Source organism: Pimephales promelas, chromosome 1 (assembly GCF_988280905.1).
Source record: "Pimephales promelas chromosome 1, fPimPro1.hap1.1, whole genome shotgun sequence".
Classification (NCBI taxonomy): Eukaryota; Metazoa; Chordata; class Actinopteri; order Cypriniformes; family Leuciscidae; genus Pimephales; species Pimephales promelas.
This window is the reverse complement of record NC_142769.1, coordinates 7565632-7587462: the sequence shown is the minus strand read 5'-3', so window position 1 is coordinate 7587462 and position 21831 is coordinate 7565632. Positions and strand designations below refer to the sequence as shown.

At 36.2% G+C, this 21831-nt stretch overlaps 2 protein-coding genes across 2 annotated transcripts; both read left to right on the top strand.

Moving 5' to 3' along the window:
- Positions 1 to 439: 439 nt before the first annotated feature.
- Positions 440 to 20916, top strand: LOC120477886 (uncharacterized). Its single transcript, XM_089131841.1, has 6 exons — positions 440 to 925; positions 2213 to 2428; positions 2666 to 3344; positions 3620 to 3683; positions 19888 to 19969; positions 20161 to 20916. The coding sequence occupies exons 2-6, from the start codon at positions 2344 to 2346 to the stop codon at positions 20844 to 20846; spliced, it is 1596 nt and encodes a 531-aa protein (XP_088987967.1). The 5' UTR covers positions 440 to 925; positions 2213 to 2343; the 3' UTR covers positions 20847 to 20916.
- On the top strand, positions 13270 to 17571 carry LOC120477885 (uncharacterized). The gene is made up of 3 exons (XM_039669813.2): positions 13270 to 13431; positions 13974 to 14206; positions 14451 to 17571. The coding sequence occupies exons 2-3, from the start codon at positions 14122 to 14124 to the stop codon at positions 15170 to 15172; spliced, it is 807 nt and encodes a 268-aa protein (XP_039525747.2). The 5' UTR covers positions 13270 to 13431; positions 13974 to 14121; the 3' UTR covers positions 15173 to 17571.
- Positions 20917 to 21831: the final 915 nt, after the last annotated feature.

Sequence of the window (21831 nt, the reverse complement as noted above, 5' to 3'; positions counted from 1 at the left end):
AATACAAAATTCTAAATAATTACTTTTTTCATATTTGTATTTTTTTTTTTACAGTATGGTCCCTTGCAGTTATTGTGTTGTAAAAATTTAGGATTATTTGATTTTTTTTTTTTACATAAAAACAATTAAAACTGAATTGTGGAAATTATTCTTCATTATTTTACATTGGTTGTTTTATACATGTTATTTAGCTTTAAATAGAAAATTCTGAAATTATTTTTACTATAATATTATATTTAAAAGTCATAAACCGTAAAAGTTTAGTATACTCCTCTGATATTGTGTGTGAAGATTAGGGCGAGGTCACGTATATATGCGCTCGGTTAATATATATATATATATATATATATATATATATATATATATACACACACACATGTATATACATAAACATATGCGCTCGGTCGCAGTAGATTTTTTATTTTTATTTTATTGAACACAAATCCCAGGGGATATATCAAGTACAAAAATAGATAAAATAAAAACAAAAAAAAGATCACGAAACAAGCACATAAATTCAGGAGGTGATTTACAAAGAAACCATAATTTCTTTAAGCAACAAAGTAGTTTTAGCAGCTTTCTTAGAAAAGAAGAGTCATAAAATAATTTTAAATCAACACAAAAAGATTAAAGTTGGGCTTAGATTCAGTTACGGTCGCAGTAGAGGAGACGTATATATGCGCTCGGTCGCAGTGGAGATGACGTATATATATGCGCTCCGGCGCAGTGGAGGTGACGTACTTCCGCCTTTGAGTGGAGCTCCACTTGCCCCGTATTCTGCAGCCAGACCCTATTGAAGTTTTGTGTTGCTGGTGAACATCTGTGAGCGTTTCTTCCTGTGGTTTTGTCTTCACGTGGATTACTCTTCGACTGATTATTCTTCTTTCTGTCTGTCCTGGACTGTTGCTATTGTGGACTGATTTATGTAAGTTTGCTTTCTGCACTGGACGTATGCCTGTTTTCGGATTACGAAAGCTGTTTAAAAAAAAGTACATTTTCTAACGTTACATATCATTTTGGTCTGTGGAAATTTCGTTTTCTGTTTAGCTTTCATTTTGAGGTTAATGTATGTTTTAGCCATATCTGTCGACCTGTGTATTAGATGAATTGCAGTTATTGTTAGTGTGTGTCTTGCCATGTCATGTCAGCAGAAAGGTGCGAGTGCGTTTGCGATATGAAAACAGTTTCACCTGATGACTTGAAAAGCTCTTTGAAAAAAAAAAATAATAATAATAATATAATGATTGGGGTGATTTTGTAGCCCAATGTAGTAAATCAAATTTCAAGCAGTAGAACAGAGAGTTTTAGTGAGTGAGTGTTATTGAGTGTTATGACTTCTTTTTCATGCATCCTTCAGCCGAAAGACCGTGAATCTGAAGCTGTGTGTGTGTTTGTTGTTTGTCTCTAGGGCTGCACGATTGAGAAAAAGATGACATTGCGTTATTTTTATGCGATATGAAAACAATTTCAGCAGATGACTTGAATAGCTCTATTTGGAAAGAATGAATCATTCTAGAATGACAGGGTGATCTTGTAATGAATCAAATCTGTATAGAAAGTTGTAAACAAATTAATAAATATAACTCTTTTTTTCAGGTAAATCTAACTGTATTCAGGACAGGTAGAGTCAGACTTCAAATTGAAATTGTTTATACCTGTAGCCACCCTGTAATTAATCGCGCCCTGCTTCACACCACAGTCATGTTAAAAACATCAGTGTATTCACTCATCCATACTAGATCCATCAGCTTGAAGAAAAGATCCATAATTCGGCTTAATGATTTGCGTCATAAACACACCTTTGTTTGTTATTATATAAGGTTGGCGAAACCTGGTGGCGAAACATCTGACATATTGTAACTTAAACTGGATCACAAAACTATTCTTTGGTACATTAAAAATATCATATTTGTTAAGCAGATCTCACTTTTCTGTTATTAAATAAGTGTTTATATGAAAATTAATTCTCAAAATTCAACTCATTCTAACAACTTAATGTTAACAACTTAAACAGCAAAGACAATAAGTGAAGTTAAAGGTGATGATGTAGTTTGTTTCAGCCTGTTGACACCAATAAAACAATTTAATGTGCCAATTTACTAAAGATCTCAGACATCACCATAGTGAATGAGCTGAAAACAGGGAACTTTTGGAGACAAAGGTTTTTCAGCTGTTTAGTTTAACATGATGGCCCTGTACTTTTTAAATGCAGATTGGAGAAAAAACACAGGGATCACAGTTCACACCTGCAATTCACTAATAAATACTGGGAATATTCCCATCATCCTACAAGAGAAGGACAAACTCCAGGAGTAGCAGCTGAAAGCTGTGTGACTGTTAAAGATGGAGTTTATTAAAGAGGAGATTGAAGACATGAGTGATCCAGAACCATCCAGAATAAAACTTGAAGATACTGAGGAACAAACAGGTTGGTGTCCATTCCTGATTCTTCATTGTTGAGGCTTTGGCAGATGTGAATTAATAAGCAAGCAGTATACAGTACATCCAAATGATCATAACCTTGTATATAGCAGTTGTCAAACATTTTTACTATATTCACAAGTGAATGACAAAACAGAAAGTGAAATATCTGATCTATGTTGTTTTCTGCTATTAAATAAGGGTTCACTTGAACTGATTCTAACTGTATTTCTTTGTATTTTAGACCAGGTGAGAATGGAAGAGCAAAGACAAGAACTCAATGAAGAGGAGGAACATCGTAACTTTACAATTCAAAGAACATTAGCCAAAAATATGCACACCTGCACTCAGTGTGAAAAGAGTTTCACTGAGAAAAGAAACCTTAAGAGACACATGAGAATTCACACTGGAGAGAAACCGTATACATGCACTCAGTGTGAAAAGAGTTTTACTCATGACTCAGGTCTCCGTCACCATCTGCGCATTCACTCTGGAGAAAAAACATTTAACTGTGATCTATGTGGTAAAGATTTTATTTCATCAGCAAATCTAAAATCACACCTGAATGTTCATTCAGATGAGAAGCCCTATGTGTGTTCTCTCTGTGGAAAGAGTTTTTCACGGCAGATAAGTTTTAAACTGCACCAGAAAACACACAATGAAGTGAGAGATTATATGTGCTTTGACTGTGGGAAGAGCTTTACTGCATCTCGTGATCTGAAACGGCATCAAAGAACTCATACTGGAGAAAAACCTTACAAGTGCTCATATTGTGACAAGAGTTTCACTCATTCTGGAAACCTGAAATCACACGAGCGAGTTCACACTGGAGAGAAGCCGTACGACTGTGCTCAGTGTGGGAAGAGTTTCACCCAATCAAGTAGTCTAGGGAAACATATTAGAAAGCATTGTTCTGTGTCACAGTGAGCAAATGTTTTGTTAGATACACAAAGTAAATGTGTGGTTAGTTAACTAATAAACTAGTGTTACTGTGAAATGCTTCATGATTTGTGGTTTATATGTTGGAGAACAAGGATATTATTCTACTAAAGCAGTTTTATGTTATTTTTTAAAATTTGCTCTCGGGGTGCCCCTACAGTTGGGAAACAGTATTGTCTTCTACTGTCATAAAATCTGTCATGGTTACACAAGGGAATACATGCGTACATTTGTTGACAAGTGATCCCCAACGCTGTAGAAGGAAGGAGTTCTCACATCTTGGGCAGACTGCCAGTGTTGCGCATGAAATGTCTTCATCCCAGGTACATTGGCAAATATTTCAGCATGTCATATTAATATAATTTCATGGGCTTTATTTTTTAAAGCGTCTTAATAGTAACATTAACCTATTGGCTAGTGGCTACTGTTTTATGCCTGGTTCAGATTACACGATTTTTTTTGTTCGTTATGATGGTCACTGTGTCAGATTACGCGATTTTGGCTCCTAAAATCTTGTCGTGGACAAGACACATGTCAGACTACACGTTAGGCCTACTTCCTGACCAGTCATCGCATGCCGTCTTTAACGGCACGCGTGATGTCATCGAGAAGGTGAAACTCGTAGCGAGTGACTTCCTGGATTGCTCGGCATTGCCTTTTCAGCGTGAGAAATACACGTTAGTATGTGAACTGGTTGGATTGCGTGAGACTTGAGAACCCTGCTCGAAGAGTAGGCTGTCAATCCTCCAAAGAGAACTTGAGGTAAAATATTGTTTTCTTATATATTTTTACTTCTAGTTTTAACGTTAGCACCATCGTCTCTCTTTCGTTTAGTCTTTTTTGAAAGTTGTGTACGGAAAAGCTTGTGCTCCTATTGGTCAACCTCATACATGTGACAGAACTGTCGTGGACGACCGTTAAAAAAATTAAACATGCTAGTCTTTTTGTCGTGAAGCATTGCAGACGCAACGTAGGTTGTCGCACACTATGACACACTATAGACGAATCCGGCGAAACTACCGGAAGTAAGCGGGCGCCATTACTGAGCTGTTGCTGGGTAGCGTTGCACCATTGCCTTCTATTGTTTTAGTTGCAACTTGCGTCCACTGGAATAAACAGCCCGCGATTTACGACTGTCACTAACGTTACAACGTTAGCCCTTGTATAATGTCGAGTGGGTAAACAGTTTCTGTTATAAATTGTTTCAATGGTGGCAGTAAAATTTCAATTTTGAAGAGAAAACATTGTGAATACCCCGGGTCGACTGCCCCTGTCTGGTGCCGTACGGTTTACACAGATTTCCTGGGCGAGTACAAGACGCGGACATTCGCGTATAATAACAATTATTTAATGACATAAGTAAAAAAATATAATAAATGTGTGATATAGTGATCAGCAAAATCTCCTCTCTTGTTATTTTTTCTATTCAATTTACATGCTATGGTCATTAAATGGCTTTCCTGAGCTGAATGTAACGTTATGTGACATAATTGTTCTCCTGCTGTTATTGACCTCTTTCCATGGTTTAAAAACAGTAGTTGGTCGATATTGTGTATACTTTCTAGCTGTAACGTTACCTTACCCATGCCCGTTGCAATGTAAAAATGAGATAAATAATGGACACAAATGAAAAACATGAAATTGTTTATTTGATTTCATTTATTTATTTATTTATTGTTGCCAAATGGACAGATCTTTTTTTAGTTTCCTCGGTAGCAAACGTTAGCCTAGCTAGCTTGCCAAGCTATTTTCATAAATAATCTGTAAGATCGTTTGTACCTTCATCTGTGACTGGAGGCCAATGTCTAACATCATCAACCCAACAAGTCTGCCTGGCTGTAGCTGTCATCAAGGGTGCGTTATCACCTTATCTCCGAGGTTTGTTTACATACCGGTGCATATGTCTATGCCGGTGTAACAGCTCAGTAATGGCGTCGCCACAAGATGGCAGCCTACACAAGAACGCTCGTCGGATTCGTCTATACGAGATGACACGATCGAATCTTGCGTCCCGACGCCCGTTGTCGTTTACTTTTTTTTTTTTTTTTTTTTTTTTTTTTTTTTTTTTTGCAAGTTTATTACAAACTCTCGTGGAGACAACATCAAAAAAAACAGACCAGGCATCAACAATATGCAGATTGACAATGAAAAATAAATAAATAAAATAAATTAAAAGTAATACATAAAACAAGGCATAGTTTTCAAATAAATAATGTGTTACAGGATCAAAAACTTTTCAGCAGCATAACATACATCTTCTACAGTTTGTTTAGATTTCTTTACAAGGTTCAAGGAGGATAAAAACATAGAAAATTCATTTTTAAAACAGTTTACATTTGGCAATTGTTTTTTCCATTTATTTTTGTGAATGTGGTATTTACCCATAATGATGATAAGGTTAATCAAAATTGAAAGGTCCCTTGTTATTTTGGAATTATAAATTAGAATATCTTCGATGGTAAATTGTTCAAGTTCACTAATTTTATTTTTCAACCAGCTGTGGACATCTTGCCAGAACTTCCTGCTAACTGAGCAAAGGAAGAATAAATGTTCTGTTTGTTCTGGGTGTTCATGACAAAAATCGCAAGGGTCAACTTCAAAACCAAATCTACCCCTCAGTGTCTCCGCAGATGGATAGTAGTTGTTAAGAATTTTAAATTGCATTTCTTTTACTTTGGGTGCAATTGGCCATTTTATAAATTTCCAATGTTTTTCTATAATTGTTGGATTATCTAATATTTTAAGTTTTATCTTCCTGTCATAATCATGATATATATAACCTTTGAACGCTTTGTTTAAATATTTGTTATCACATTTTTTGTCCGTCAGGTTTAATTCCCCTATCGTTAAGTTTGGAAGCTTGATTTGGACATTAGAAAAAATAATTGTGTTTTTTATCTGCTGTATCAAATTCACTGGGATGGATTTACAGATTGTCCTATATTCTTTAAGAGAACATTGAATATTATTAAATTTGTTTTTTAGATCTTGCAGCTGTAAGATTTCCCCATTTATATCTAAAATGTCATGTACAAAGATAATACCTTGTTCAAACCACAGTTGGTTGAACAAAGACTTTTTGTTTGATACAATAACTCTATTATTCCACAAGGTGGCACAGTGAGGGGTAAAGTTATGGGTAAATACCATCTTCCAATAATGCAAAACCTGTTTGTGAAACTCAGATAATTTGAAAGGTATTTTGGAAATCTCAAAATCACATTTCAGAAGAAAGTTTAGCCCGCCGAACATCTTGAAAATACTTTTTGGAATGTGGAACCATATCGAATCTGGCTTCAATAGAAACTCTTTCAACCACTTTACTTTAAATGATCCTAACATTGCCTCAAAGTCCACTGTTTTGATACCCCCCCTATTGTACTCCTTAACCAACTGAGATTTTTTAACATAGTAGGTCTTATTTCTCCATATAAATTTATATATAATGGAGTTAATTTTCCTCACATTTTTTGGAGCAATGTAAAGAGATTGACATGGGTAAATAAGTTTTGATATACCTTCAGACTTGGACAATAAGTTACGCCCAAAAATGGAAAGATCTCTACTAAGCCAATGGTTTAAGGATACTTGTATTTGATCAATTTTTTCTTTCATATTTATTTCCTCTCTTTGTTTTTCATCTTTGACCATCTTAACTCCAAGATACTTAACTTCTTTTTTAACAGGGATTGACATTATTTCTGTATCTATACAGTCAAATAATGCAAGTATTTCACACTTTTTTATATTTAAATGGAGACCTGAAGCTTTGGAAAAAGTTGAAATTATTTGCAATGCAATACTAACCATAGATTTATCCCTAAGGAAGAGGACAGTGTCGTCTGCAAACTGACTGAGGCGAAATTCGTATTCAAAAAAATGTATGCCCTGAAAATTTGGATGATTTAATATCAAATATGCTAGTAGCTGTGTACATAAAATGAACAGCTTGGGACTAATTGGACATCCTTGTCTTATACCGCAAGTTATATTTATTCTAGGTGTTAGTCCTGGGTTTAAGGAGACATAACTGTAAATATCAGTATAGAACATTTTGATCACTAAACAAAATTTTTTGTCGAATCCAAAATGTTCTAAAGTAGAAAATAAAAAATCGTGCTCTATAGAATCGAAAGCTTTGAAATAGTCTATAAATAAAATCAGGCTTTCGGATTCCAGAAAAGACCGGTAGTCCATCATGTCCAATATTAATCTCACATTATTATGTATACTTCTACCTTTTATAAACGCAGACTGAGTTTCATCTACTATTCTATCGATTACTATTTTCAACCTCTCTGCATATATTAGCGCCAATAACTTATAATCGTTACAAAGCAACGTAATAGGCCTCCAATTGTCTAAATTTGTTATATCTTTTTTTGATTTGGGTAGTAGAGTTATTATACCAGTTTTCATTGTTGGAGTAAGACATCCTTCTTGTATACATTCAATAAATGCACTCAATAGCAATTCTTTGATATCTTCCCAAAAAAACTTAAAAAATTCCGAGGTCAACCCATCAATTCCAGGTGACTTCCCATCTTTCATTTTTTTCAGGGCATTTTCCATTTCCTGCAGATTTATTTTGCCTTCTAACCTTTCTTTGTCGTTCTCCCCAATCCTTTTAATATTGCTCTTAATCATAGTAAAAAAGGATTCACAGTCCTCTTTGTGAAAATTTGAGCTATACAAATCAGAGTAAAAGAGTTGAACTTCCTCTTGTATTTGGCTAGTATCTTCTATGACTGTATCATTTTTTGTTAATTTGCAGATTCTTTTTTTAGACTGTCTAGACTTTTCTAAGCCATAGAAATATGTTGTGTTCTTCTCACCTTCTTCGATCCATCTAGCCCTGGACCGTACAAAGGCTCCGCTTGCTTTTTCTAAATAAATTTCATCAAGTTTTTTTTGAAGGGAGTTCAACTCTGTTAGTTCTTCCTCCGAAGCATTAGTTTTACCACAGAGTACGTTAATCCTTTTCAGTATTTCCTTATGTTTTAGTTTACTTGTTCTTGACATGCCTTTTCCCGTTTCAATTGCCAACCTTTTTGTTTCAAATTTAAACCATTCCCACTTCCCTTTATTTGACATATTCATTCCTTTTACTTTTATACAGAGGGATTTTATTTGTTTACAAAAACCATCATTTGATAAAAGTCTATTGTTTAGTTTCCATATATTTCCCGAAGAGTGTGATTGTTTGGTAACTAACAAGGATAAGCTTATTAAACAGTGGTCTGTGAGTGGAGATGTTATAATCTCACACTTCTGAACATTATTACTTATTGAATGTGAGATTAGCCAGTAATCTATCCTTGACCGTTGGTTCCCATTTGAAGCACTAATCCATGTATATTCCAAATTTGTAGGGTTATTCAATCGCCAATAATCAAAAGTATTAGTTTCAATACAAAAATTGTGCAGTACTTCGTTATTTTCAGGTTGTTGGCCTCTAGGAGGTAGTCTATCCAACCAAGAATTTGGAGCAATGTTAAAGTCACCTCCCATAACCACTTTATCTGTCATATAAACCGCTTTCCACTCTGTCACTAGATTACCCAGTTTCTCTAACATACTTCTGTTGTTCACTTTGTTATTATATCCGTAAACTGAAAGCACAATCATTTTTTGGTCACATATTTCAATAGCTGCAATCAGCCAATGGCCATCTTTATCTCCTAAGTAACTAATTACTTTTCCTGTAAACCTATTACAAAGTATCATAACACCTGCCGAATAGTTGGTTCCATGAGAATATAAAACATTATCCCCCCACTGCTGTTTCCAAAATTTTTCATCTGCTGTACCCGAATGTGTTTCCTGTAAAAATATTAAATTTGCCTTAAGTTCTTTACAAAATAAAAATAGTGCCTTGCGCTTTGTACTGTTTTTCAAACCTCTAACATTTAAAGAAGTAAACAAAACCGACATTGAACACTAAAAAACAAAAAAAAAGATAATGCCTAATGTAACGCTCTTGAATTAACAAAAAAGCAGGAATGAGCAATTCTGCCCACAGTAAGCTATATTAGGGCTCAACCAAACCTCCAGGTGTTACAGTCAAAAAACTTGGGCTATTTAATCATATCAGTCTTTTCTTTCTTTTTTTCAGTCTATTCAACAGCCCATATACCCGTTGTCGTTTACGAATCCCTACGTCAAACGGGTCATGCCAAAATCGTGTAATCTGAACCAGGCATTTTAATTGATATGCTAATTCAATGTTTGTGTGGTAGATAATAACCATATCGTCAATATTATAATATCAAGCTGCAATGCATCTGCAAATTTAAAAAAAATCGATTTGCATTACAGCCTGAGGCAAGACACTTACACCAGAAAAATAATTACAATGATTGTTGTTTGATTGAAACGTCCAAGGATTGCTGACTTTCTTGTGCACAACTGCATATGACTTGAGACTATAATGTTTGCGGCGTGCAAATGCAGCAGGACCGAGGTCAGATGTGATGTGGAGCCTCTTGCTCAACTATGTATTGGAAATGTCTGCCTTATCATCCATAATTCAGTTCGCATATAAGAACCACAAAGCAGTAATGTTATTTGAAAGAGCACTTACTGATTGTAATAATTGTAAGTCAAAATTATAATAAAATGACCTTTACACCACTGTGGCCTTTTTACCATTACAGTGTAAATGATCGAATGGTATATTTGGTTTACTGTTTGACTATGGTGCCACTTTCATTGTTACCACCAAATATTTTACATATTCTTAAAGATATATTTTAGTCTGGTTTGAGACCCAACCTTAGGTTATCTCTGGTCTCGACTCAGACTCGACTCGGACTCGACTCTTTGGTCTCGGACCCTCGACTCGGACTCGAGTGAGCTGGTCTCGACTACAACACTAGTCCCTACCAAACTCTTGAGTGTGTTAAGCGCCCTTAAAAGAAAGCAATGCAGTCTACATGGGATGCGGCGAGGTACGAAGCTACACAACACATGCAGACTGTGCATCCAATGTAGACTGCATTGACTCTGTTTCTGATGCACTTCACGTTTGCTAGGCGGGGGAAGATTGATGCACTGGAGTTGGGTGACTTTTATCACCCATGAGTTATGTTTTTGTGGAGTAGCATTACAAATTAATGTCTTTTAAAATAGTATTAGTATAAAAAAAATCACTCGTTCGCTCATTTTGGCGTACCCCAAAAATTGTACCGTTAGGAAGGAGGACCTCTTGGATCGGTCAGGCACCCCTCCTCCTTTGGCTCACACCAGCGAGCTAAAGCTGGACCAATATTTATCCTCGTCCATGCTTTTATTTAGCCACTCTCCCTTTTTCTCTTAAAAAAAAAAACACTTGGGCTCTCGTGTCGGAATTTGAGGAAGTGGGGGAAGTGATGTATAACGTTAAGCAGTCGAATTTTGTAGTTCTTTTTGTCCTCGGGTTCCTACCCACACCCCAAAGTTACAGAGTGCCAGTCAAAGCGATACAGACACTGTCAGGATATGGCAGACTTGTCATTCAATTTATTGTAAGTCAATGTACCATGTCAAGGGTTTTGGAAAAATATTGTAAAGTTGAAAAATTACAGAGTGCTGCTTTAAATGTCCACAACTAAGCCAAGGCAACAGGGGCAAGGAACCAAAACTCCATCAGGTGACAGAATGGAGAAAAAAACCTTAAGAGAACCCAGGCTCAGTCAGGGGCCAGTTCTCCTCTGGCCATCGAAGGAACGGTGTGTGATTCGGGTAGCATTACAAAACAAATTGGATCGAAACATTAAGAGTATTTGTCCATTTCCATCTGTTTGGAGGTCAAAGTAATCACGCCGGTGTGGAGATGAGTTGTTGAGGATGAGTCGTGAGTCGTGTTGATAAAGGCCAGCACTTCAGGATGACTTGGGATGGGTCCAGGCGCAGGTCCACCATAGAGGGTCCCTTGAGATAAACAGAGAAACTAATATTAGCCTAGACGCCATCCTCCTTATGCTGTACCAAGTACATCAGGATCAAGGAACATTTTCCCGGTTCCGACTGATCTAAACTATGAAGCCTAATTTTGAGTTAAGGAAGTCTATAGTGTGTCATGTATAAAGGTACTGTTATTTCACCCTTTTGACTGAGGATAGGCAGTTCACTTACCAAGAATCGCAGAATAAGTCAGCTCTCATACTTTGGTTGTGATGCTAATGGCAAACCTGCTTAGCTTGCTCCGGGGGGGATAAACTGTCTGGTCATGCAGTGCAAAACTGGTGTTTACTTAGAATGCTTCCAGTTTTGATTGGAGATAAGATTGAAAGTCCAGCTAAAAATGAGGTGTGGCAGCTGGTGTTACAGCTTCGACAAATAGCAGAGCTTATATGTGCAGGGCAGATAGCCTACCTAGAAGTTTTGATTAACGAGTATCTGCACACTAGATGTAAAGCATTTCCAAATCACACACTGAAACCAAAGCACCGCTACATTACTCATTTTCCTGAACTGATTTTCCACTTTGGCCCTTAATCCATTTGTGGACGCTAAGATTTGAAAGCAAGCACACATATTTCAAGCAGTGTGCTCGGAAATCACATAACTTCAAGAATCTCTGTCAAACGCCTGCAGCGATACATCAGCTTCTCCAGGCATACCTTTATGCTGACAACTTCTTTCCACCAGATATTATTCTGGAAAAAAGCACAGAATTTTAATATGACTAAAAATCATATTAATATGACTTCGCTCTCGAATATGACTTCGCTCTATATAATAAGCACTGCCCCTCAAAAGCCGCCGCAATGTGAGTTTCACCGGGAAATCTTGCTCTTGACGGAGACGCGAGTAAGGGACCGTGTGTGGAAAGTGCAGTTTTTCTGACATGTTTGTTCAAACACTATATTCAATTTTCAACACTTGACAAGCTATAATCCTGGTTATGGGCGTTCCGTTGCCGACAATCTCTGCCTACGGTTTACCAATAACAACTGACTGGGTCATTTGACCAATCGCCGCAGATTCGCGTCACTCAAGGAAGTGTTTGGGAAAATGAATCGTCGAACGAATCATTTGGGAGTCGTTGAGCAAATCAGCTAAAAATAAATGCATATTATAAGACAAATGAAGTGTTTTTTTTAATCCTTGCATGCACATTAAACTGTTTTTGGGAACTCCTAAAACAAAAATAGGAACATTTCAAATGCTATGATAGGGGCTCTTTAAATATATTGTAAATAAAATGTGGCAGGACATGGATTAGGAAGAGAAATTAAGACATTTATAAAGCATCCAGAAAGAAGTGATGGTTAAAAAGAACAGTATAAGAAGACAGGAGGACATTTTGCTTACAAGGACGAGAATAGGGAACACAAGATTAATAAACTGCCTGAAGTTAATAGGAAAACACCAGAATGGAGTATGCATTCATTGTGTAGAAGTGGGAAAAGTAAAACATACACGATTAATGAGAAGAAAGCACTCTGAAAAAAAAAGAAAAGAACTAAGGCAACAAAAAGTAAAAAAAAAAAAAAAACATCTGAGTTTTCCTGGCATATAATCTATAATTAAGGATGTTATGATCTTTGTGAAAGAAACTCAGGATTTAGGTTTTATTATTTTTATTTTGTTTTATTTAGTTTAAATGAGTATAAATGAGATCCCAATAATTTCACACCTCAATCCAGAAGATGGCGGTAATGCACTTTGTTTGCAAACTGCCAATAAAAACCACAGAAGAAGAAGAAGATCAGAACAAGTTAAAATATATAGTGCGATAATGAAGTATCTCAAAGAAATAGGAATAGACAGGAGAATCTGAAGTATAGAAGTATATGTCTTTTTTTTTTTTTTTTTTTTTTTTTGAGTTGATTATCGTCTTCATCTATTAAGTGCTTCACACTCCAGTCCAGTTGGTGGCGGTAATGCACCGAAAGTTGGTTTGCCAACCGCCATAAAACATCAAAGAAGAAGAAGAAGAAGATCCTCGTTGGGAAGTTTTGTGTTGCTAGTGAAGCGTTTCTTCCAGTGGTTTTGTATCCCCGTGGATTCATCTTCGACTGATTATTCTCTTCCTGATTCTTTGCTGCCTCTCCTGGACTGTTTTGCTACTGTGGACTGATTTATGTAAGTTTGCTTTCTGCCCAAAACACATGCCTGTTTTCGGATTAGGAGTTGCTTTCTCTTCTGTTGTTTGTTAAAGCCGTTTTAAAAAAAGAAAAAAAAATCTCCACAAATCAATGTTTTGAGGGAAACACTTTTTTTAGAGAAAGTTTTCACTCTGTTAGCATAAAACATATATTTGAGAATTTTTCAAAGTATTTTGAGGGTTTTTTTTCTCCAATTATTTTTTTTATGTTCTATGAGAACACTTTCTCTCAACTTTTCTTTTATTCTCAAATGTTATTATTTTTTTGCTATTGGTATGAAATCTTTATTGGTAAAAAAAAATTCTCATGAAATGCTTTTTTATTAACATCAGATCATTTAATCTCTCGCATATAATAAAGACACGATCCTAGCTCCATAGATCGGCCCTAAAAATGCTGGTCAGAGGATCTCTACAATTTAATGTGCCAATTTACAGAATATCTCAGGGAACTTTTGGAGACAAGAGTTTTTTCAGCTGCTCAGTTAAACATGATGGCCCTTGTACTTTTTAAATGCAGATTGGATAAAAACAGTGATCAGAGTTTACAGCTGCAGTGAAGGCCCTCCCAGTAATTCGGCAATAAATAGACTGGGAATATTCCTATCATCCTACAAGAGAAGGACAAACTCCAGGAGTAGCAGCAGAAATCTGTGTGACTGTTAAAGATGGAGTTTATTAAAGAGGAGATTGAAGACATGAGTGATTCAGAACCATCCAGAATAAAACTTGAAGATTCTGAGGAACAAATAGGTTGGTGTCCATTCCTGATTCTTCATTGTTGATGCTTTGGTAGATGTGAATTAATACGCTGTATATGGATGATAAATTAAATACATCAAAATTATCATAACCGTGTATATAGCAGTTGTACCAAACATATTGTTACTATAGTAACAATTAATGACAGAACAAAAAGTGAAAGATCTCTCTTGTTTTTTGCTATTAAATAAGGGTTCACTTGAACTGATTCTAATTGTATTTCTGTGTATTTTAGACCAGGTGAGAGTGAAAGAGCAAAGACAAGAACTCAATGAAGAGGAGGAACATCGTAACTTAACAATTCAAAGAACAAAAGCCAAAAAGATGCACACCTGCATTTATTGTGGAAAAAGTTTCACACAGAAAGGAAACCTTAACACACACCTGAGAATTCACACTGGAGAGAAACCCTATACATGCACTCAGTGTGGAAAGGGTTTCAGCGATATATCAGGTCTCCGTTATCATCTGCTCGTTCACTCTGGAGAAAAGCCATTTAACTGTGATCAGTGTGGTAAACAATTAATTTCATTATCAAAACTAAAATCACACCTGAAAGTTCATTCAGATGAGAAGCCTTATGTGTGCTCTCTCTGTGGAAAGAGTTTTTTATGGCTGGGCAGTTTTAAACGGCACCGGGAAACGCACAATGTAGTAAGAGTTTATTTGTGCTTTGACTGTGGGAAGAGATTTAATTCATCTGAGAGTCTGAAACAGCACCAAAGAATTCATACTGGAGAAAAACCTTACAAGTGCTCATATTGTGACAAGAGTTTCACTCAGTCTGGATCTCTGAAATCACACGAGCGAGTTCACACTGGAGAGAAGCCGTATTACTGTACTCAGTGTGGGAAGAGTTTCGCCCGATCGAGTAATCTAGTGACTCATATTAGAAAGTATTGTTCTGTGTCACAGCGAGCAAGTGATTTGTTAGATTCACATAAAGTAAATGTGTAGTTAGTTAACTAATAAACTAGTCTTGCTGTGAAATGCTACATGATTTGTGTTTTATATGTTGGAGAACAAGAATATAATTGAAAATGATTTGGATTGAATGCTTACTCAAAGAAATACCAAAATGAAAAGAGACTGGAAAGTAATGTAGAAAAACGACAACGATCAGTTATTTAACATGTCACAGTATGGGTTCTGTTTCATGGTGTCCACTAGAAATCCTCCTTTCACCCACGTTGTCATTCACATTAGAAACTGCATTTCCCACCATCCTTGTCTGTTCTCATCATTGTTCATTGCACCCAGATGTCACCCATTATAATCGTTAGTCTGGGTCTATAAGGACCCTGCTTGTAAGTGTTTGTTACGAGTCCTTATCTATTATAACACCATGTCTGAGATCATTTTCTGTTGGCTTGTTCCCTGGATTGCTTATGTGGATGTTGACCCCTGCCTGGACTGTTTTGTGAGTAACGGATTTCCCTGTTAAAAACTTGATGCATTATTGGATCTGCTGTGATATGATCATAACCTATTAAGCTATTCTGGAGCAGGTTTAATTCTGGGTTAGAGATCACAGACCAAAACTTGACCAATCAGGGGTGCGTTTCCCGAAAGCATCGTTAGCCAACTATGCTCGCAAGTTCTGTCGTTATCAGCATAGTTCAACGAGTCGGTGTTTCCCGAAACAATCGTTCCAACGAACAGGTCTCTCAACCTATGGTTAGATGCGTAGTTTGTTTATTTTATCACATTTGGGCGTAATAAATCCTTATCTTGAGCAAAATAAGCAAGTTGACATTCAGTACAACCGGTGCCTTTTATTTAGAATACAATGGAGTTTGCGTTTGTTAGTTTCTCAAAAGATTTGGCGTACCGATTTTGAAGAGTGTGCATGTGCGAACGTGCTCTACTATGTAAGAACGAGCCAAATATTGAGTCTGGTAATAAAGCAAAATAACTGTGAACAATTAGAAATAGTCCCCCAGATGACATGTCTGTAATTTATATATAAAAATAGCATTAATTGGATCTCAAACATTTTCATTAAAAGTAGTTGTTGAACGATACTTTGCGACAATGGGTTTCGGGAAACAGTCCCTGTCTAGCTAGTTGATTTCTCCAATGATGCATCATACTATGGTAGTGAAGCAGCGAACTACATAGTTGTACGGGAAACGCACCCAGATAGCAAACTGACATTGAATCAACGTGGAAATATGACATAGAAACAACGTTGATCTGACATTGTTTTGCTCATCGAATTAACGTTGAACCAACGTCAGACGCGTCATTCTTTCAAAACTAACGGAAAATCAACTTGAAATCAACGCGTTGTTTCAACGTTATGAAAGCAAAGCAATTTTCGATTTTCATTTAGCTTTGAAGAATGCCGCGTCTGACGTTGGTTCAACGTTAATTCGATGAACAAAATCAACGTTGTTTCAATGTCATGAGAGACGTCGTTTCCACGTTGATTCAATGTCAGTTTGCTGTCTGGTACCCGTACGGGAAACGCACTCTCACTTTATTTCTAAGGCCCCGTTTACATGATGGGAAAACGCAGATATTTCTCTGCATTTTGCCCTCTCATTTACATGAAAACGCTGTTTTTATCACTGAAAACGATTATTTCTAAATACTCCGTCGAAAGTGGAGATTTCTGAGAACGCCGGTTATGTGTTGTCGTGTGAAACGGCGTTTTAGGTTCTCTCTTGTCGTTTCTGAGGATTCTGATTGGCTTGCATGGCTTTATCCTTAACCCCTACACTGCCGCCAATAGGTTTGGCATAGTTATGATGGCGCTCGACGGCGTATTTATGCGGGTGTGTAAACGATGCTAGTTTTGAAAACGGAGAGGGGAAAAATATTCGTTTTGCTAAATACCTGGCTTTGTGTAAACGTGGCCTAAGTCCAGTTTTTAGTGTGAAAAACTTTAAAGACAAAATTGTCCATATTTTGCTGCTAATTATAAATATATTATTCAAACAGGTTGGATTAGATCAGTTTTACATGTTAATAAATCTCCCCTTAAGGGATTATATGTCCTTTTACCTGCATGCATGCGTGCATGTGTACATCACCTACTGATTGGCAGCGTGGGAGGAGTGGTCACGTGATCGGCTCGGAATGCATTTTCAATTTGCACATTGAATTTTACTACATTCATTGCAGGCCACTGCAAAAAATGTGAAGTGCCTTAAATGTCAGTGTAAATGCAATAAAGAAAAATAATATTTAAATGATGATCTTGCTACAGCTTTTGCTTGAACATGTTATTCATATCTGAGCATTTCTGTAATATGCTTTAATTTTAATTTTGCAACTTATAAAGTGTTTAAAATCAGTATTCAATTTACTTATATAAAATTTGTGTATGAAATGGCAAATGTAAATTAAATAATTGAACGTAAAAAAAAATTACTTTAAATACAGAAAGACGTTGCCATTTTGCATATTGCATTGTCATTTTGCATATTACACTGTACAAAAATATTGTTGGTTTAACTTAAAGTAAGTAACCTGGTTGCCTTAAAATTTTAAGTTCATTGAACTGGAAAAAAGTGAGTTAATACAATGAAGGAGAATGATTTAATCATCAGAAACTCAAAATTATATGTTATCTGAACTAAATAAATTATTTAAGTTGATTTGACAAAAGAAAAAATGTTGTGATCACTACACTGTAAAAAAAAAAAAATTTGGTTTAACTTAAAAAAGTAAGTAACCTGGGTTGCCTTAAAACTTTAAGTTTAATGAACTGGAAAAATTGAGTTAAAGGGTTAGTTCACCCAAAAATGAAAATTCTGTCAGTATTTACTCACCCTCATGTTGTTCCAACCCCGTAAGACCTTCGTTCATCTTCGGAACACCAATTAAGATATTTAAGATATTAAGATCGCTCCTGCATACAGTCCATAGGCTTATTGAGGGACTGGCTCTTGCTGTCCCCGAAAAGTCATTAAAGACATCGTTAAAATAGTCCAAGTGACTACAGGGGCTCAATCTTAAGTTTATCAAACGGCGAGAACACTTTTGTGCGCAAAAAAACAACAAAAATAACGACTTTATTTCAACTATTCACTTCCTTCTCCATGAGCCTGTAAGTCAGTTAACGTAGTGTGATTGCGTAGAGCTACGTCACACGTAGGATCACTATTGGCCGACGCTGGTCATGTGTGTGTGATGCGTGTGACGTACAATAACAGAAGTTTACGCTATTAAACTAGTAACCTGACTCGCGCAGAGGGAGAAATAAACGAATAGTTGAAATAAAGTCGTTATTTTTGTTGTTTTTTTGCGCACAAAAGTGTTCTCGCCGTTTGATAAACTTAAGATTGAGCCCCTGTAGTCACTTGGACTGTTTTAACGATGTCTTTAATGACTTTTCGGGGACAGCAAGAGCCAGTCCCTCAAGAAGCCTATGGACTGTATGCAGGAGCGATCTTAATATCTTAAATATCTTAATTTGTTTTCCGAAGATGAACGAAGGTCTTACGGGGTTGGAACAACATGAGGGTGAGTAAATACTGACAGAATTTTCATTTTTGGGTGAACTAACCCTTTAATACAATGAAGGAGATTAATTTAATCATCAGAAACTCAAAATAATAAGTTATCTCAACTAAATAAATTATTATAAAGAAGTTGATTTGACAAAAGAAAATATGTTGTGATCTTGAAAATATTTTTTTACAGTGTACATTTCAAATTGAATATTACCCGAATGCTTCTATAATTATCTGAATAACTAGATTCTCTTGTTTGAACCTATAGTTACCTTTTAAACAAAACATAATTGTCTGATTTTATTGTTATTTCAATTAGTTCAAATAAATATTGTTATATACCAATAATAAGAGCTGTGAATATTAAGTAAATAATCTAGGAATATAAATGCACTTTAATAATAATCTTGTACAGCAGTTGTCATTCACATTTTGACTATTAACAAGAGGATTACAAAATTAACCTTTGGTACAACAAAAATATGATATTTGATAGACAAATCTCACTTGTTTTCTGTTACAAAATCAGGGTTCATTTGAAAATTCGCATTTATCCTCCTTCAACTTACACTCTCAAAAAAAAAAAGGTACAAAAGCTGTCACTGGGGCGGTACCTTTTCAAAAGGTACACTTTTGTACCTAAAGGGTGCATATTGGTACCTTCATGGTACATATTTGTACAATTATGGTACCAATATGCACCCTTTAGGTACAAAAGTGTACCTTTTTGAAAAGGTACCGCCCCAGTGACAGCTTTTGTACCTTTTTTTCTGACATAAACATATTAAAAAATATGAAGCTGTTAGAATATATTCTAACAGCTTCATATTTTTTAATATGTTTATGTCAGACCAGATGGAAGTGAAAGAGCAAAGACAAGAACTGAAGTGAAAGGTGATGCTGTAGTTTGTTTCAGCCTGTTGACACCAATACAATGATCTTAATGTGCCAATTTACAGAAGATCTCAGACATCACCATAATGAATGAGCTGAAAACAGGGAACTTTTGGAGACAAAGAGGTTTTTCAGCTGCTCAGTTAAACATGATGGCCCTGTACTTTTTAAATGCAGATTAGTGATCAGAGTTCACACCTGCAGTGAAGCCCCTCCCACAATAATTCACCATTAAATACTGGGAATGTTCCCATCATCCTACAAGAGAAGGACAAACTCCAGGAGTAGCAGCTGAAATCTGTGTGACTGTCAAAGATGGAGTTTATTAAAGCGGAGATTGAAGACATGAGTGATCCAGAACCATCCAGGATAAAACTTGAAGATGAGGAACAAACAGGTTGGTGTCCATTCTTGATTCTTCATTGTTGATGCTTTGGTGTCATGATAGAGAAACACATCCAAATGATCATAACCTTTATAAAACAAATTTAAACTATGTTAACAATTGAATGACAGAACAAAGAGTGAAATATCTGATCTCTGTTGTTTTCTTTCAATTAATTCTAACTGTATTTCTGTGTATTTTAGACCAAGTGAGAGTGAAAGAGCAAAGACAAGAACTCAATGAAGTGGAGGAGGAACATCTTAAATTTACAATTCAAAGAACAAAAGCCAAAAAGATGCACACCTGCACTCAGTGTGGAAAGAGTTTCTCACAGAAAAGAAACCTTAACACACACATGATAATTCACACTGGAGAGAAACCCTATACATGCACTCAGTGTGGAAAGAGTTTCACATTTTCATCCACACTCAATTATCATCTGCTCCATCATCCTGGGGGGAAAATATTTAACTGTGATCTGTGTGGTAAAGATTTTATTTCATCATCACAACTAAAACAACACTCGAAAGTTCATTCAGATGAGAAGCCTTATGTGTGTTCTCTCTGTGGAAAGAGTTTTTCATGGCTGGGCAACTTTAAAAAGCACCAGAAAACACACACTGGAGTAAGAGATTATGTGTGTAGTGACTGTGGGAAGAGCTTTACTACAACTACCCATTTGAAAAGGCACCAAATAATTCATACTGGAGAAAAACCTTACAAGTGCTCATATTGTGACAAGAGTTTCATTCAGTCTGGATCTCTGAAATCACACGAGCGAGTTCACACTGGAGAGAAGCCGTACGACTGTGCTCAGTGTGGGAAGAGTTTCACCCACTCAAGTCATCTAGGGAAACATATTAGAAAGTATTGTTCTGTGTCACAGTGAACAAATGTTTTGTAAGATTCATTGAACTACACATTGAGTAAATGTGAAGTTAGTTAACTAATAAACTAGTGTTGATGTAAAATCCCACATGTTTTGTGTTTTATATGTTGGAGAACAAGAAAGAAAATGATTTTGATTGAACCCTTACTTAAAGAAATGCCAAAATGTCAGATGTCAAAATAATAGTTATGCAGGGGGGCTATATAGAAGGCTGAAGCCCCCCTAAAAAGGGCCTGGTCTTCAACGTGTCTTCAACAGGGGTCATTGAAGCCAAAGTCTTACTTTCCCGTTAAGTTGAGAGAAAGAAGGGATTATCTTGATGTTTTGAGAAGACTCTCCTGTTTATAGAGCCTTGCCAAATCCAACCTTGGAAAAGCAGTGTGTCGATGTGTGTGTTAGTCTGGAACCACTGGCATTATTGGAGATTGAGTGAATTGTTGTTCGAGACATGCAACGCCCCATAACCCAAATCTGCGACCTGGAAGGTCATCATGACGTGCCTAACTTCAGGATCCGAGTGTCAGCTGCATAATCGACTGAGGTGTGCTTCTGTCTATCTGTATATTTGTGGAAAATTACTGTGTTTATCTATTTCTTAGCCAATGAGAATCATTCAACCTGTAAGCAATGACGTAGCTTAAACCTTGGAAAGGGTACAACTGCTGTGATCTTTGTAACTGTAAGTCTACAAACTCTGTTAGTGTTAGTCTTGAAGCTGACTTCTGCTGATGAAACTGTAAACTATCTTCGGTAAAACTTTTCTTTATTTTTTTACCATTCTGATTTTGACTTCAGTCTTCATATTTGGCTCTGGTTCTTTGACTGTATACCCCTTATAGGGACATACTAATTCTTTTTTTCAAATTCTATTTATGACGGATAGATGCAAATTGGGATGCAGCATCCGAGTCAGTCGACTTTCAAATCATCATTTCAGCTGTTCTATAACTGAAAACTCAGAGTTTCCCATCTTAAGGTAAGTCAA

Bases quoted from the DNA above. Each gene is read 5' to 3' on its own strand.
- LOC120477886 (XM_089131841.1), top strand. From the start codon at position 2,344: ATGGAGTTTATTAAAGAGGAGATTGAAGACATGAGTGATCCAGAACCA. The intron at 2,429-2,665 runs GTTGGTGTCCAT...TTTGTATTTTAG, and splicing joins AGATACTGAGGAACAAACAG to ACCAGGTGAGAATGGAAGAG. The intron at 3,345-3,619 runs GTGAGCAAATGT...CCAACGCTGTAG, and splicing joins AAGCATTGTTCTGTGTCACA to AAGGAAGGAGTTCTCACATC.
- LOC120477885 (XM_039669813.2), top strand. From the start codon at position 14,122: ATGGAGTTTATTAAAGAGGAGATTGAAGACATGAGTGATTCAGAACCA. The intron at 14,207-14,450 runs GTTGGTGTCCAT...TGTGTATTTTAG, and splicing joins AGATTCTGAGGAACAAATAG to ACCAGGTGAGAGTGAAAGAG.